The sequence below is a fragment of the Hemitrygon akajei genome, chromosome 16, assembly GCF_048418815.1.
Source record: "Hemitrygon akajei chromosome 16, sHemAka1.3, whole genome shotgun sequence".
NCBI classification, from domain to species: domain Eukaryota; kingdom Metazoa; phylum Chordata; class Chondrichthyes; order Myliobatiformes; family Dasyatidae; genus Hemitrygon; species Hemitrygon akajei.
This window is the reverse complement of record NC_133139.1, coordinates 23,071,935-23,087,525: the sequence shown is the minus strand read 5'-3', so window position 1 is coordinate 23,087,525 and position 15,591 is coordinate 23,071,935. Positions and strand designations below refer to the sequence as shown.

Here is a 15,591-nt window from a genome sequence, read left to right as displayed (position 1 = left end):
TTTAAAAATTCAATCCAAGTAATTCTCAGTTTGATACGAGAACACAATTAACCAAAAGAAACTTAACAACACTTCGTAGTCCTATAGTTTATTTACTGCAGCTGAATGCCCCAGGGTCATTTATAGAAAGATAATGTAGCATCAAGCTATATAATACAAGTATGGATGATTATATTTCTTTATTTTAGTGATGTGCAAGCTACTGGTTGAACAACAGTTTATGGCCAAACAGCCCACGTTATAAGCAGCAATAGTGTTGATTGAAAACTGCTTGTCGTATTTGTTGCATTTAAGTGTGGATAGCTAATACGAGGAGGATTGTAATTTGACTTCTGTAACACAAACTCCATTTTCAGTAGGATTTGCAGCTTTTCTGAAGAATCTTGATACCCTTCCCAATTCACAGACATACAACCTTACACTTTACCTGTATGATCTAGGTTATCCTCCAGCCAGCGTTTTGTGCCCTGATAATTGAATTTTCCACCACCCGATACAAAAAACATTATATTATACCTAAAGAATTATTGAAGAGAAAGTAATATTTTAGCAAATATTTTACCAAATCACATTTATAAATACCCAAATGCTTGACCAAGATTTTATAAATTCTATTTCCATAAGTCCAAACGTTCTCTAATGTTTTGCTGACGGAGTGAAATTCAGCTCTATCTTCATTCCCACCCCTCAATGGAAACAGCAAACAACATTTGTGTGCCCTTTCACACGTGGGCCAATAACATGACATTCTCTATAACCGTGCACGGACAAAGAGAACATGATTCCAATTAGATTTTTTTTTTAACATAAATGAATAGCAAAACCGTTATCCTACTCAGTAACTTGGTAACTGCTAGACCCAAGTGCTCATATAGCCCTACTGCTGTCATGGATAAGATCAGCTCTGAATGGGAAGCAAAACACACAAAATCCTGGAGGAACCTAGCATGCCAAGCAGCATCTATGGAAATAGATAAACAGCCGACATTTCGGGCCGAGACCCTTCTTCAGGACTGGAAAGGAAGGGGGAAGACAAAGGAACAAAAAGGTGTGGGAAGGGGAATAAGGACTAGATGGAAGGTGATAGGTGAAGCCAGATGGATGGGAAAGGTAAAGAGCACAAGAAGAAAGAATCTGATAGGAGAGAGGGGACCATGGGAGAATGGGAAGGAGGGGCACCATGGGGAGGTAATAAGTTGATGAAGAGAAGAGGTAAGAGTCCAGTGTGGGAAATAGAAGCAGGGGAGGGGACTGGAAATCGATGTTCAAGCCATCAAGTTGGAATACGAAGGGTTGCTCTTTCACTCTGAAAGTGGCCTTATTGTGTTAAGAGAGGAGGCAAATGAACCGACATGCTGAACAGGAATGGGGATAGGCATTAAAATGGTTGGTCACTGGGAAATTCTGTTTTTGGCAGAAAGATCAGAGGTCCCCCCCCAATTTAAACCTGGTCTCACCAATGAAGAGGAGGCCACATCAAGAGCATCGGATATAACAGATGACCCCAACACATTTGCAGGTGAAGTGTTGCCTCACCTAGAAGGCCTGTTTGCCACCCTGAATGGAGGGAAGGAAGAGACTGGCAGGTATGACGTTGTGGACATCACTCAGACATGGCTGAAAGAAGGTCATAGTTGGGAGTGTCGGCCAGAAGAAATTACAGTCTAATCAAGGACAGGGGAAACAGATAAGCCAGTTCTCTTTGTTTCCCCCCATTTTGTGGGCTCTGAACTGATTCTTGCTCTTGGTTAATCTAATCAGAGCAACTGAAAGTGGACAAAGGAAGCTTCAGGTAAAGATCTTCTAAACCCGAGACCATTCTCAAACAAGTAGTTATTTGTTACGTAAAGGGCGTGGACTCTGGACTGATTCTTAAACAATGTAATCAGAGCAATAAATCCGAGACCATCCTCGGAGGAGTAGCTACTTGTTATGTAAAATGCCAGACCTACCAAAGAAGCAATCTAATCTCATTGCCTCATTTAACTGGTTTGGACCAATCTGAATGTAAAGACACAAATATCAAGCGGAGTTGGGCAGAATCATGAAACAATGTTGGTTGAAGCCCAGTACAATGACCAGTAAGTAGGTGACCTAGGTAGGTCAGGTGACCCTGATTCAATGGGATGGAGATCCAATGGTTCAATTGATGAGGAACAGTACAAGACTCAGGAGCTTCAAATATGCAGGGGCGATAACTCTCCAGCAGCCAGAGACCAACCATCGTGGGTGGAGATTGGGACCACGAGGGACGCCTGGCCAGTGTAGACTCCTTTCCAGGGTAATACTTCTTCTCTTCATTGACTGTCAGGGAATTCTAGTAGGGTGCACACAGGGAGATAGTTTATGAACTTACACGCTTTTTAGTTGAAACAATAAAAGTTACTTGTAACAGGAGCTTAACATCCAAGGATACACCTTGTATCGAAAGGACCAGCAATTATGCAGAGGAGCTGGGGTGGCTCTGCTGGTAAAAAATGAAATCAAATCCTTAGAAAGAGGAGAAATAGGATTGAAAGATGTAGAATCCTTGTGGGTAGAGTTAAGAAAGTGCAAGGGTAACGATACCCCAACTGAAGTCTTATACGGGCCTCTGAACAGTAGCCAGGATGTGGGGTACAACAGGAAACAAAAAAGGCATGTAAAAAGGGCAATAATATGATAGTCATGGAATATTTCAATATGCAGGTAGATTAGGAAAATCAGGTTGGCATTGGATCCCAAAAGAGGGAATTTGTAGAATGCTTATGAGATGGCTTTTTAAAGCAGTTTTTAGTTAAGCCTACTAGTGGAAATGCAATTCTGGATTGGGTGTTGTGTAATGAAATAAATTTGATTAGGGAGCTTAAGGTAAAGGACCCTTAGGTAGCAGTGATTATAATAAATAGAATTCACCCTGCAGTTGGAGGGGGAAAGTCAGATGTATCAGTATTGCAGTGGAGTAAAGGGAATTACAGTGACATGAGAGAGGAGCTGGCCACAATTGATTGGAAGGGGACACTAGCAAGGATGACGGCAGAACAACAATGGCTGCAATTTCTGGGGACAATTCAGAAAGCGTAGGATAAGGCAACCGTGGCTGACAAGGAAGTTAAAGACAGTATAAAACCAAAGGAGAGGGTATTACAATATAGCAAAAATTTTTGGGAAGTTAGTGGATTGGGAAGCTTTTAAAAATCAACAGGTGGCAGCAAGGAAAAACATAAGGAGACAAAAAAATGAAATAAAAAAATGGAAGCGTGCCAATAATATAAAAGAGGACACCAAAAGATTTTATCAAATATATATACAGTGGAAAAAAAAGAGGCGAGCGCAGATTATCGGATTGCTGGAAATTGATAACGGAGAGTTAATTATGGAGAACAAAGAAATGGTGGAGGAACTTAATAAATATTTTGTCGGTTTTCACTATGGAAGACACTAGCAGTATGCCAGAAATTTGAATGTGTCAGGGAGCAGAAATGAGTGTTTTTGTTATTACTCCGGTGAAGGTGCTTGGGAAGATGAAAGGTCTGAAGATAGATAAATCACATGGACCAGCTGAACTACACTCCAGGGTTCTGAAAGAGATAGCTGAAGAGATTGTGGAGGCGTTTGTAATGATCTTTCAAGAGTCACCAAATTCTAGGATGGTTCTGGAGGATTGGAAAATTGCAATGTCACTCCACTCTAAGAAGGGAGGGAGGCAGAAGAGAGGAACTTATAGGCCAGTTAGCCTGACATCAGTGATTGGGAAGATGTTAGAGCCCATTATTAAGGATGAAATTTCAGGGTACTTTGGAAGGACATAATAAAATAGGTAAAAATCAATATAGTTTCCTTAGGGAGAAATCAATCCCAAAAAAATCTGTTGGAATTCTTTGAGGAAACAACAGGTAGGATAGACAAAGGAGAATCAGTGGATGTTATTTACTTGGATTTTCAGAAGGCCTCTGAAAGGTGCTGCAAAGGAGGCTGCTTAACAAGATCAGAGCCCTTAGAGCCCATGGTATTACAGCATAGATAGAAGATTGGCTGCTGGCAGGAGGCAAAGAGTGGGAATAAAGGAGGCCTTTTCTGGTTGGCTGCGAGTGAATAGTGGTGTTCCGCAAGCGTTGGGTGTTGGGACTGCTTCTTTTCACGTTGTATGTGAATGATTTGGATGACGGAATTGACAACTTTGTGGCTGAGTTTGCAGATGATACGAAAATAGGTGGAGGGGAAATTAGTGCTAAGGAAGCAGGAGTTGTGCAGAAGGACAGACAGATTTGGAAAATGGACAAAGAAATGGCAGACAGAATAAGGTGCAGGGAAGTGTAAAGTCATGCACTTTGGTAGAAGGAATAAAGGTGTATATTATTTTCTAAACATGGAGAAAATTCAAAAATCAGAGGTGCAAAGGGATTTGGGAGTCTTTGTGCAAGATTCTACATAGGTTAACTTGCAAGTTGAGTGGGTTGTAAGGAAGGCAAATGAAATGCTAGCATTCATTCTGAGACAACTAGAATACAAGAGCAAGGATGTAATGCTGAAGCTTTACAAGACATTGGTCAGACCACACTTGGGAGTATTGGAAGCAGTTTTAGGCCCCTTATCTTAGAAAAGATGTGCTGGTATTGGAGATGGTCTGGAGGTTCATGAGGAAGATTCTGGGAATGCAAGTGTTAATACATCAGGAGCTTTTGATGGCTCTGGGCCTGTACTTGCTGGAGTTTGGAAGAATGAGGGTGGGGTGGGGGTGGAAATCGCATTGAAAACTATCAAATATTGAAATGTCTGGATAGGGGGATGTAGGGAATATGTTTCATAAAGTGGGTGAGTCTACGATTAGAGGGCACAGCCTCAGACTAGAGGGGCATCCAGTTAGGACGGAGATGAGGAATTTCTTTAGTCAAAGGATAGTGAATCTGTGGTATTCATTGCCACAGGCGGCTGTGGAGGCCAAGTCACTGAGTATATTTAAAACAGACATTGACAGGTTCTTGATTAGTCAGAATGATAAAGGATACAGGGAGAAGGCAGGACAAAAGGTACTGAGATGGATAATAAATTAGCCATGATGGAATGGCCGAGCAGTCTTGATGGGCCAAATGGCCTAATCCTGCTCCTATGTTTTATGGTCTATACAAGTAATTTATTTAAATAAATTGTACTTAGGTGGAGTAGAAGTAAAAAAATCTCTCCCAGGTTTTGATTTCCATTCCGCTGAACATGACAAATCAATATAAATTGAGAACATAAATGAGCCAAAAATGTAAGAAAATTAGTTGTTGACATTTTTGCACTTACCCAGCATGTGTCCTCTTGTAAGTATAGAGTTTGGAAAATAGCCTAGCCAGTTCCAGTAAAGCTGCAACACCACTACCGTTGGAATCGGCACCATAAGACAACCACTGTTAGGTTAGAGCAAGGGGCAAGGGATGGAAAATAATGCAAAAAATAAATTCCATATCCTAGTTTTAAGATATACTGTAAAAAGCAAGAACAACAAATCCCAACCCTATCTACCCAATGACCCAACTTATCCAGTCTAGGTGTTAACTTACCCTTAGGACGCCTCAATGCTAATGCTTTAAATATCCTGAGTGATATATTGTTCCTATGTGTTGTTAATTTTTGTCTGAGTAACAATTTTCTCAGGCTGTCCACATGGAATAGAGTTGATCAAGGCTGAGATGCACAGTGAAATGCAGTACCTCTTTTCAATATACAATTGCCCGGTACATCTGATTCAGTATTTCGTCATTGTCAGCCTTGATGATTGAACAGATTCATTAAGTGATCAACTTAATGAAGGCCTCCCCTAACTCTGACCTTGAAAATATTCTGTTACTTCAGTTACACTAATGCAATTGGCATGTGTGGGAAGGTAGTTAATATTCCTGCTGAAGTCCTGATGAAGAGCCTTGGGCTGAAAAATCAACCGTTTATTCATTTCCATAGATGCTCCAGATCTGCCAAGTAACTCAAGCATTTTGTGTGTGTTACACTGGATTCACAGCATCTGCAGAAACTCTTGTGTTTACTCAGAATTCTTGACTAGTTTTATTTAACAGTTTATGCAGATAATCTTAGGTGCAGTGTGCAGAAGTGAGATGTCACCAATTCTCATTCCCAATCCCTCTCCGTCCTCTCCCAATGCTCTAACAAAGCCCACAATCAGATTAAGGTACAGTATCTCACTTCCTGACCGGGCACGTTTCAGTTCTCAGTAAAACATGGAACTTATCATGTCAGATAATTGGACATTCCATTCTGCATCAGAAAAGGGTAGTTTTCATGAAAGTTCATCCACCTGTACCATTAACCATCTTGAATCACTCTATAGATACTACCTGACCTGCTGAACAGTTCTAGCATTCTATTTAATTTTAGATTTTGTTTCCCTTCTCTGTTTTCATCTGCATTCTGTTTAAATTCCCTGCAGACAGATCAGCTTTTGGTGGTTGTGATTGAGATAGCAAAGTTCACAAGCAACACTGTGGCACAGCAGTTAGCGTAATGCTTTACATCACCAGCGATTAGGGTTCAGCTCCTGCCACTGCCTGTAAGGAAATTGTTTGATTGTAACATCGTGGGTTTCCCCCAGATGCTCTGGTCTCCTCCCAAATTCAAAGGCGTATGGATTAGCGTTAGTAAGTTGTGGTCATGCTCTGTTGGCACTGTAAGCATGGCAACACTTGCAGGCTGCTCCCCCACCCCACAGCACATCTCCAGACTGTGTTAGTCATTTACACTAATGACATTTCACTGTGCGTTGCCAAACTAATCTTTAATTCTTAAAGTTTCTTAGCTGTCTTAGTCATCACCACTACCTGGGTCTCACTTTCTCTACCTTCTCATAGAAACTGCCGGTGCTTTCTTTCTTTCTACTGTTCTATGCAACATGAAATGTTTCATTTCTAACTTTTCCCAATTCTGATAAAAAGCCATTGATCTGATATATTGTTTATCTCTCTTCAAATGATGCATAAACCTGTTGTGAATTTCAACATTTTTCTTTTTTTATTTCAAAATTTTAGCACCCATCATCCATTGTTTTTCAGTTTTAGGAACTATTTATTCATTTACATACTGCATGGAGTAGGCCCTTCCAATCCTTCGAGCCGCACAGCCCAGTAATCCCCTGATTTAATCCTTGGCCTAATCATGGGACAATTTACAATGACCAAATAACCTACCAACCGATACATCTCTGGAGTGCGGGAGGAACCCGGAACACCCGGAAGAAACCCATGCGGTCATGGAGAGAGCATACAGACTCTTTACAGGCAACGATGGGAACTGTACCCGGGTCGCTGGTAGTGTAAAGCGTTGTGCTAACCACCATGCTAAAATGCTACCCATTGTTTGAAGTGATCCACAATTAGACATGATTATACACAATACAGTTTAAACAGTAGAAATGCTCATCCTTCCCATGACCGAGAAGCTCAACTGATTAAGCAATATACTTATTATAGAAGCAAAAGCTTAAAATAACAAGCAACATAGTAATGTCCAAGTTATGAGAGATAAAAAGCTAATGTTTTTTTTAAAGCTCTCCACATGCTCTGCAGAGCTATTATACCTTGCTGGGTAATGGTTCTGTAGCAAATGTCTGGAAGTTTTCACATACAAATCTAGACTAACTGTCAACATGATATTTGAGTATAGGAAAACATATAATTAAGTGCAAATGTAATCACATTCATTTATTTTTCAGCCAACAGTACAAAATTTGGGACTAAAACAAACCTTAATCCCTCAACCCAAGATAATTAATGCCAGTTTAGTCATATTGCTTTAGACTGCAACAGTTCAGATCACAATCCAAATGACATGACTCAATACTACAACATTTAGTTCCATTATCTGCCACAATGTTGTCTGATAACCCAAGTACTCAGAGTAAAGGTTAGCTTTTGAATACAGGATAAAGTCCACATACAATAAACTCTAGACCTCACAGAAACCTTTTTGTCAGTGAAAAGCTTCAGAAGACAGATTTAAAATACACTATTAACAGCAATAATTATCCACTGAAGTGATAAAGAATGGTACTTACAGGAGCCACTCCAAAGGAGTCATAGTGTGCTACAATTACAATAGTGGGAAGGTCCTCTCCACCCAGACCAGTCAATCTGCCCTACATGAAGAACAGAGGTATAGATTATCATGACATACACTGCTCATAGTTTTAGGAGTTACATTTGTTTAATTTGCTTAAAAAGGAATCACAAAGGGTAGAGCAAAAAGACTAAAATAAGGGATGCTAAATTAATAACTGAAACAGATGTATTTCTGTGAATATATTGTAAATGAGAACATAATTCTGTAACTGTAGAAGTCAAGTCAACATTAAGATATACAAGTGAAGTGCAAATGCCTACAGCATTAGTCAAGTGGAAGCCAAAAGAAGAAAGTAAAGAGAACCAAAAGCAGAAATGTGAGACAATTTCACGCTGCGGTTTTAAAATCATTCAGACCCAGTTCATGCTATGGTAGTCCACTCTTACTGTCACATTTATAGATCCCAAGTTCAATCAATAATGTTACTCTTTCAGCTGGTGCTACTTTAAAAGCTGCTCAATATCTAGTTCTTCAACCACATTTAGCCACTCCTCCTACTCCCTCTGTACTCATCAGGATTTTCTTTGTATCAACAGAATTATAACAAAAGCTGAGCAATGTTGCAAGAAAATTAACTATGTTTGATTCTGACTCTCAAGATATTCTACAAGAAGCACTTAATCTTACTGAAACAAATGTCCCTTCACTACACAGCCGATCTCTCTGATATTTATTTATCCCAACAAACAAACAAACAAACAAATAAATAAATAAGAACTAAACATTTGCATTTTGATTATTGGACATGGAAGTGTTGTAGAGAATGAAACCTTCATGATGCTGATTTAGATTTCAAGGTAAAATTTCTGATATTGTCCACCTGTCAGATCTTCCTGTCTGCTGGTAAGTGGTAACAGTGGGCTCCCTCACCTCTGCCCCTCAACATAAGTGCCCCACGGGGCTGTGTCCTAAGCACCCTCCTTTACTCTCTGTATACCCATAACTGTGTCGCACCCACAGCTCCAATCTGCTAATTAAATTTGCTGCCGATACTACATTGATTGGCCCAATCACAAATAATAATGAGGCAGTCTACACCCTGACACTGTGATGTCAAGAAAACAACCTCTCCCTCAATGTTGCAAAAACAAAACAGCTGGTTATGGACTACAGGAGGAATGGAGACAGGTTAACCCCTATAGACATAAATGGACCTGGGATTGAGAGGGTGAGCAGCTTTAAGTTCCTTGGCATACACATCACTGAAGATCTCATGTGCTCTGTACATACCGGCTGTGTGGTGAAAAAAGCACAGCAGCATCTCCTTCACCTCAGACGGTTGAAGAAGCTTGGTATGGGCCCCCAAATCCTAAGAACTTCCTACAGGGGCACAATTGAGAGCATCCTGACTGGCTGCATCACTGCCTGGTATAGGAACTGTACTTCCCACAATTGCAGGATTCTGCAGAGTGGAGTGGATAGCCCAGCACATCTGTAGATGTGAACTTCCCACTATTCAGGACATTTACAAAGACCGGTGTGTATAAAAGGCTCGAAGGATCATTGGGGACCTGAGTCACCCCAACCACAAGCTGTTCCAGCTGCTACCATCTGGGAAACGGTACCGCAGCATAAAAGCCAGGACCAACAGGCTCTGGGACAGCTTCTTCCACCAGGCTATCAGACTGATTATTTCATGCTGATACAATTGTATTTCTGTGTTATACTGACTGTCCTGTTGTACACACTATTTATTATAAATTGCACAAGATTTTTACTCATGTATATGAAGGATGTAAGTAATAAAGTCAATTCAATTCAATCAAGTTTCAGCAATGGTGAGAAAGACAGAGTCAATTACTTTGCAGCAGAACTGCTGGAGGCGGAGTGAAGTTAAGATGGTGCTAAACAGCGATTCCTTTGCTTGCATCTTCAGAAACAGCTCTATTGCCATCTTTAATATCTTTATTTTTTCCCTTTCAGGGTTCTTTTGAAGACCCTGATCTGGAGCTACATGTGGAATTCAGTTCTTTGCCGGAATGGGACCCGTTCTCGGGGATTCAGGACCGGCCGTTGTTCGCACACCAAGGGCTCGGCCTGAGAGTCCAGCTCAGATTTGGAAGCCTAAGATCTTGGGGCTCTGGAGACGGGCGAATCGAGGATCGGTGACATGGTAGGAGACCTGTGTGTTGTCGGGGGAGTTGGAAAATCTACTGCTGTGTGCCCAAAGACCCTGGATCTTTGAGAACAGAGCTCGGAAAAAGTGACGTAATGGACTTATTTCATTGCAAACCAGTGCGTTGGTTATTATGTCTCCCCACTTGCTAGGAGAAATGGAGACACCCCCTTATGAGGGGGGGAGGAGAGAGAGAAAAGAGGGGGGGAGGGAGAGGGAGAGAGAGGGGGGGAGAGGGGGGGAGAGGGGGGGAGAGGGGGGGAGAGGGGGGAGAGGGGGGGAGAGGGGGGGAGAGGGGGGGAGAGGGGGGGAGAGAGAGGGAGAGAGAGGGAGGGGAGAGAGAGGAGAGAGAGAGGAGAGAGAGGAGAGAGAGGAGAGAGAGGAGAGAGAGGAGAGAGAGGAGAGAGAGGAGAGAGAGGAGAGAGAGGAGAGAGAGGAGAGAGAGGAGAGAGAGGAGAGAGAGGAGAGAGAGGAGAGAGAGGAGAGAGAGGAGAGAGAGGAGAGAGAGTGGGAGAGAGTGGGAGAGAGTGGGGGAGAGAGGGAGAGAGGGAGAGAGGGAGAGAGGGAGAGAGGGAGAGAGGGAGAGAGGGAGAGAGGGAGAGAGGGAGAGAGGGAGAGAGGGGGAGAGGGAGAGAGAGAGAGAGACAGACAGAGACTGTGGTATGTCGAATGCCCAGTGAACAATGTAGTTTTTTGGGTAATGCAAGTCTGTGTCTTTGCTATTGCTTTGCTCATGCTTGAGTGCTTGGTGGAGGGTGCTGATACATTTCTTTTGCTGGTGGGAAAAGGGGGGATCGTTGCTTGCTGCTGCTTATGTGCGGGAGGGAGGGGAGCTGGGGGAGGGACTTTGGGGTTCTTACATTTAACTGTTGTTCATTCTTTGGGACTCTCCTCTGTTTTTTGTGGATGTTTGCAAAGAAAAAGTGTTTCAAGGTGTACATTGTATACATTTCTCTGCCATTAAATTGGACCTTTGAACTTTGATGTCTGTTATGATGGAATGCTATTGGTCTGAAATATTAACTGCTTCTCCATAGATGCTGCCTGATTACTTCCAACATTTGTTTTTAATTAAAATTTTCCACCATCTTTGGTATTTTGCTTATCTATCATTAGATTCTTGTTGGGTAAGTATATAAAGGGATTAGGGAAACATGTTAAGTAAAATGGAGCTGAAGAAATCAGTCATAACCCAATTTCAATGGCTGGACAGAATGCAGTTCAATCTCCATATTCTTGTGCCTAATAGATATGGAAGGTGCCACATGTTCAGTGAGGGAAAGCATCTTTGAACACCAGCTGAAGTCTGTGATGAGGAAAAATATACAATTTAAGCCATAAGAAAAACACGCTATGGGATTAGATTTCACACCTAGCCTTTGGTCTGTTTTATTTTAAATAACTTCAGACCAGCCAAGTGTTTGGTGATGGTACTATCTGGCAGTATATATTTCGCGTAGCATCATCACCAATTATTCAGAAATGCAATGAGTAGAGTAATTCCAGTTTACCTCAAGGCTGGTTATTGACCAGTCATTAATGGCTTTGCTCTGGGCTCCACTCGTAACCATCTGAAAGCCATTAGCTGTGGCTGTATGCAAGAGAACTGAGGGAGAAACAAATTGCATTTTATTCATTCTATCACGGTACTGGTAGAGTCAAGAAACACAAAATACACAGAACAGTAAACCTTCAATATTTCACTTTCTGACTATTCAAAAATTTCAATGATTCAGCATCTGCTCACCATGTGATGCTTCCTGTATTCCCCAAAACTTGCTGGCGGCCTAGCTCCTGCACTCCACAGAAATTCACTGGGGTGACTGAAATGTTTATCATACTATGTAAAACAAAGTGCATTAGGATATTAATAAGAATAATATCCAATAGTCTAGAAAATCTGTGAATCCCGATCACGCCAAATTAATCTATTAGTATTAACACATTATGGGCATAAAATTACTCAAATATTTCAAACTGTGCCACCACTAGCACCTGCAGAATGATGAACACAGCTCAGAATGCCCCAGACAGGAATCAAGTCTGGCAATACAGTGCTTTATTTTAATTAAATGGACGTTATGGCAATTTTGGAAACAGTTTATTCCAGGGGACAGGACATAGAAGTATTTGTATACGAGGGCCTGATAAGGGATAGTCAACATTGTTTTGTGTGTGAACCGATCTTACAGTTTTTCTAGGAGGTTACCTGGAAAATCGATGAACGAAAGGAACTTTAGTAAGGCCTCTGACGAAATCCTGCATGAGTGGCTGGTCCAAAAGGGTCAGTCACTTGGCATTCTGGATGAAGTAGTAAATTAGATTCAATATTGGCTCCGTGGGAGAAGCCAAAGGGTGGTTGTAGATGGTTGATTATCTGACTAGAAGCCTGTGGCTAGTGGTGCATCGCAGGGATCAATGCTGGTCTGAGGTTGTTATCTATATTATGGATGTGGATGACAATGTTATAAACTGGATCAACAAATTTGCAGATGACACCAAGACTGGGGGCATAGTGGACAGCAAGGAAGGCTATCAAAACTTGCAGTGAAATCTGGACTAGCTGGAAACAACATGCTGAAAAATTGGCAGATGGAATTCAATGCAGACAAGTGTGAGGTGTTGCTCTTCATAAGGACAAACCATGGTAAGGTTTACACAATGAATGATAGGGAACTGAGGAGTACGGTACAACAAAGGGACCTGGGAATACAGATCCATAATCCCTTGAAAGCAACTTAACAGGTAGACAGGCTAGTGAAGAGAGTTTTTGGCACATGACCTTCAAATATAAAAGTATTGAGTGCAGGGTTGAGATGCTATGTTGAGGTTGTTGAGACGTTGGTGAGGCTGAATTTGGAGTATTGTGTACAGTTTCTGGTCACCTACCTACAGGAAAGATATCAACAAGATTGAAAGAGTACGGAGAAAATTTACTGGGATGTGCCGAGACTCGAGGACCTGAGTTATAGGGAAAGATGTAATAGGTTAGGACTTTATTCCCTGGAACTTAAGAGAATAAGAGGGGAATTGATACAGGCATACACCATTATGAAGGGTACAGACAGGGTAAATGCAAGCAGGCTTTTCCCACTAATGTTGGGTGAGACTAGAACTGGTGGTCATAGGGTGAAAAGTGAAGTATTTTAAAATGGGACTTGTTCACTCAGAGGGTGATGCAAGTGTGGAATGAACTGCCACCAGAAGTGGCGGATGCAGGTTTCATTGCAACATCGAGGAAGAATTTGGATAAGAGGGATATGGAGGACTACGGCCCAGGTGCAGACTAGGCAGAAAAACAGTTCAGCATGGACTAGATGGGCCAAAGGGCCTGTTTCTGTGCTTTAGTGCTCTACGACTCTGCCTTTATGATTTTAATTTATGCACATTACAAACAATTGATATGGATTGCTACTAAAACCAAAATCACTTCTAAGTATTCAGCAATCTTATGAGCACCTAAAAGGTGGTACAGGTTAATGTTTCAAGTAGAAATCAGTCCAGATTTGAAGCTACTTTCAGTCACTGCCAGAAATTGGTTGACTATTGCTGGAAGCTTCTGTTTTCAGTTCAGGCTTAGTATCTTCTGCAGCCTTAGACGAACAGCTTGATGTGAAAAGCTGGTAAAGACATGGCTCTGTGTTGTACTTAACTGATTAAGATAACAACATCATGTTCAATTCCTGCCATTTTTGCCATTTTCAGAAACCTTGGCTGGAAAAAAGAAAGGAATTTACTTTGGGTGTAAAAAAGTGTGAAACAAAAGATGCTCAGTCCTTGTGACTGATTGCCATCCAACGAACCCTGCTATGGTTATGTGGACAGTGGACACAGAAAAGATTAGAATCAGCTATGGGCATTCCACAGTCAAATGCGAGATACCAGAACTCATTATCTGTGAATTGTACCAAGATACAAAGCTCCTAGGAGAAAAGGAGGAAAGACAGCGTAGCATTTTCACTAGATAAATACACTTTATAAGTATATTATATATAATACATGTTTGCCCCTTTTAGAGTCATGGACCACTACAGCACAGAAATAGATCTTTTGGCCCATCTAGACAGTGCTGAACTGTTTTTTGCCTAATATTATCGACTTGCACTTGGACTAAAGTCCACCATACCCCTCCAATCCATGTACTTATTCAAACTTCTCTTAAATGTTGCACTCGAACCCGCAGCCACTACTTCCACTGGCAACTCATTCCACACTTGCATCACCCTGAGTGAAGAAGTTTCTCTCAGGTTCCCCTTAAATTCTCTTTTGATATTACTATACACAACTCACAATGTCGTGTTGAACTAATTAAATCATACTTGCTTTATGCACGTGGTCCAAACCCCTCAATCTTAGGCGTATTGAAGTTCCTATCTAGAAGCCCCCTACCACCTACCTCGACCACCACCACTCCTGGCAGTACATACCAGGGATGATTTTACTCTATGTTAATAAAAATCTTGCCTGTATACTCTTCTGAGCTCCATCACTTCACCTAAAATGCATGTCTTCTGGTATGAGAGATTTTAACCATGAAAAAAAAGGTGCTGGCTGTCCACTCTATGTTTCTCTTAAGAATATCAGCTCCTTTTTGAATTAAAATTTCTATTTCTTTAGATTTCGGCAATAACATTGTTTGACCTAGTTTTTCTCTTATATAAGCCCTTAATTGAAAGTAACAAAATAAAGTGTTATTTGATATTTTATATTTATTCTTTAGTTGATCAAATGACATTAATATACCTCCTTCAAAACAATCTCCTATATATTTAATCCCTTGTTGAAACCAATTATATAAAAGTTGGTTATCCATTGTAAAAGGAATAAGTCTATTTTGAATTAAAGATCTCTTTGCTAATAAAGATTTTTTTGTCTCATCATCAACATTTATCTTATTCCATAAATCAATCAAATGTTTTAATATAGGAGATTCTTTCTTTTCCCGTATCCATTTAGATTCCCATTTATATATAAAATCTTCTGGTACGTTTTCTCCTATTTTGTCCATTTCTATTCTAATCCATGCCGGTTTATCTTTCTCAAAAAAAGATGCAATAAATCTAAGTTGATTTGCTTTATAATAGTTCTTAAAATTTGGAAGTTGTAACCCTCCTAGATCAAATTTCCATGTCAGTTTTTCCAACGATAAAGGAAATATTAAAAAATTTATATCTTGTATGTATAATTTGATTCAAAACCAGGCAAATAAACAAGGAGTCCATAAGTCAAGACAAAAATGGGAAAGTGATTTGAATATTAAAATTGAAGAAACAAATTGGTCAAGACTGTGTCTTGACAGTATGACAAATACAATAAATGTTCGGTTAAGATTAGTGCAATATAATTTTTTACATCAATTATATATTACACCACAAAAAATAAAT

General features: G+C 40.6%; 1 protein-coding gene across 3 annotated transcripts in view; it reads right to left on the bottom strand.

The window, feature by feature from the left end:
* ncln (nicalin) overlaps nucleotides 1-15,591 on the bottom strand; it is a 49,517-nt gene that overhangs the window by 16,050 nt on the left and 17,876 nt on the right. For all 3 annotated transcript variants that reach the window (XM_073068378.1, XM_073068381.1, XM_073068379.1), the window contains 4 exons: nucleotides 11,719-11,813; nucleotides 8,027-8,107; nucleotides 5,269-5,372; nucleotides 428-516 (listed from right to left, as the gene is read on the bottom strand). In XM_073068378.1, coding sequence (XP_072924479.1) covers nucleotides 428-516; nucleotides 5,269-5,372; nucleotides 8,027-8,107; nucleotides 11,719-11,813 — 369 coding nt within the window. The remainder of the gene's footprint in view (nucleotides 1-427; nucleotides 517-5,268; nucleotides 5,373-8,026; nucleotides 8,108-11,718; nucleotides 11,814-15,591) is intronic.